This window comes from Glycine max, chromosome 10 (assembly GCF_000004515.6).
Source record: "Glycine max cultivar Williams 82 chromosome 10, Glycine_max_v4.0, whole genome shotgun sequence".
Lineage (NCBI taxonomy): Eukaryota > Viridiplantae > Streptophyta > Magnoliopsida > Fabales > Fabaceae > Glycine > Glycine max.
In genome coordinates, this window is record NC_038246.2 from 4,134,692 (window position 1) to 4,136,650 (window position 1,959).

General features: G+C 43.7%; 1 protein-coding gene across 1 annotated transcript; it reads left to right on the forward strand.

Moving 5' to 3' along the window:
- Positions 1-438: 438 nt before the first annotated feature.
- On the forward strand, positions 439-1,719 carry LOC100800587 (protein CANDIDATE G-PROTEIN COUPLED RECEPTOR 7). The gene has a single exon (XM_003536921.2). The coding sequence runs from the start codon at positions 439-441 to the stop codon at positions 1,717-1,719; it is 1,281 nt and encodes a 426-aa protein (XP_003536969.1).
- The last annotated feature ends 240 nt before the right edge of the window (positions 1,720-1,959 follow it).

Here is a 1,959-nt window from a genome sequence, read left to right on the forward strand (position 1 = left end):
ATTATTAGTGATTACTATTAGGTTGTTTGGGAATTATTAATGCATATATAAAATAGTAACGTGCTCAGGAGTAATTAAATTGAATAAAAAATTAGAATGAGACTTCTGCAATTTTATAATATGATGAAGAAATATTTAAAATAGATAAGAATCTATGGATCATTCAAGATAACTCCGGCCAAGTGTACATGACAAACTAAAAGCCGTTTGGAAAAGCCAAACTTGACATAGTCGTAATCGCAATGTATTTCGAAGTCCCATCTTTACAGATTAGTGGACAAATGTTAAATTAAAAAATATAAAACAACATAGTATATATATATATATATATATATATATATATATATATATATATATATATATATATATATATATATAACACTGGGCGACTTAAATCATTCCCACAATCACCAAACCGTGGAAGATATGATGAGCAAAATGGTCTTCATTACCGGCGTCTTAACCGTCGTCGTCCTCCTCCTGCTGTCTCCCTCCACGGCGGAGATCAAAACCATTACCATAACCTCCGACACCCGACCCCTAATCCTCTTCGAGAAATTCGGGTTCACCTACCCAGGCCGTGTGGCGATCGCGGCGTCGTCGGTGGCCGTGGTGGCGCCGTCATCGCAACCGAACCTCTCGCGGCTAGGGTTCTTCCTAATAAGCGAAAAATCCCTTCCCCAATTTATAATAGAAATGGAACAAAACCCTACCTTCTGCATCCTCAATTCCCCTTACACCTCTCACCTCTTCACCTTCCTCGATCTTCCTCCCCCTCCCGCTACTTTCAACAGGTCTTACTCCGTCACCATCTCCGACGAATACAGCCTCTTCTTCGCAAACTGCGTCCCCGAGAGCTCCGTCTCCATGGAAATTCACACGGAGTTCTTCAACCTCAACCGCGACGCTTCCCGCAACTACCTCTCCTCCGGCCACACCAACCTCCCTTCCCTCTTGTTCCTTTTCTCCTTCGCTTACTTCTCCTTCTTCCTCGCCTTCTCTCTCTATCCCCGCCACGTCAGCAAGCGCTCCCTTGAGAGGATTCACCTCTTGATGCCCCAGCTCCTCCTCGCGACGGGTCTCAGCCATCTCTTCGCCGCACTGGACATGCACCACGTAAAGCTCACCGGCACTCACGGTTGGGATGTGTTCTTCTTCAACTTTGACCTCATTCGCGTCGTTTTGCTCTTCAGCGTGGTCATTTTGGTGGGGACTCGTTGGACCTTCCTCCACCCGCTCGTGCGGGAGAGGGGGAAGAAGGTGCTCTTCCTAGTTATCCCGCTTCAGGTTCTGGCGTGTTGTGCTTACAGTGTTGTTCACGATACTGGACCCTATATCATAAATTGGGTTACATGGAACCAAGTTTTCTTGCTCCTCGACCTCATCTCTTGCTTTGCCGTTGTTTTCCTTGTTGTTTGGTCCATGAGATCACTCAGGAAAATTACAGAAGGCGAGCCTGCAGCAGCTATGAAGTTTAGTCTTATCAAGCGGTTCAACCTCGTTGTCATCGGCTACTTGTTTTTCACGCGCTTTGTCATGTTTGCGTTTAAGACAGTTCTTTCGTATGAGTATCAGTGGGTGAGTAATCTCGTCGAGGAGACTGCTACTCTGGTGTTTTGCATTGCCATGTTCTACGTGTTTGGCCTTCTTGAGAAAGATGAATACTCTGTGATCGGTGACGAGGAAGAACAAGTGTCCGAAATCGTTGTTAAGGAATAAAAATACCCAAGTTGAGCTTTGAAACTATTTCGCTGCAGACACAGTTTGTATCCAAGATGAATATGCCTCTTCACGTACTCTCTACTACTACTGTTAGAGATGTTATTAGGTGTAGATACTGGAATTGGTTCGCAATTTTCATAAGTCATAATACATATATGGTGTAAATGGAAAATATCTTTGATCATGTTATATATTATTTAAATATTGCTTCCCCTGGATTAATATGAACGGATGGGA

What these genes read in the sequence shown, in the direction of transcription:
- LOC100800587 (XM_003536921.2), top strand. Translation starts at nt 439, where the DNA reads ATGGTCTTCATTACCGGCGTCTTAACCGTCGTCGTCCTCCTCCTGCTG.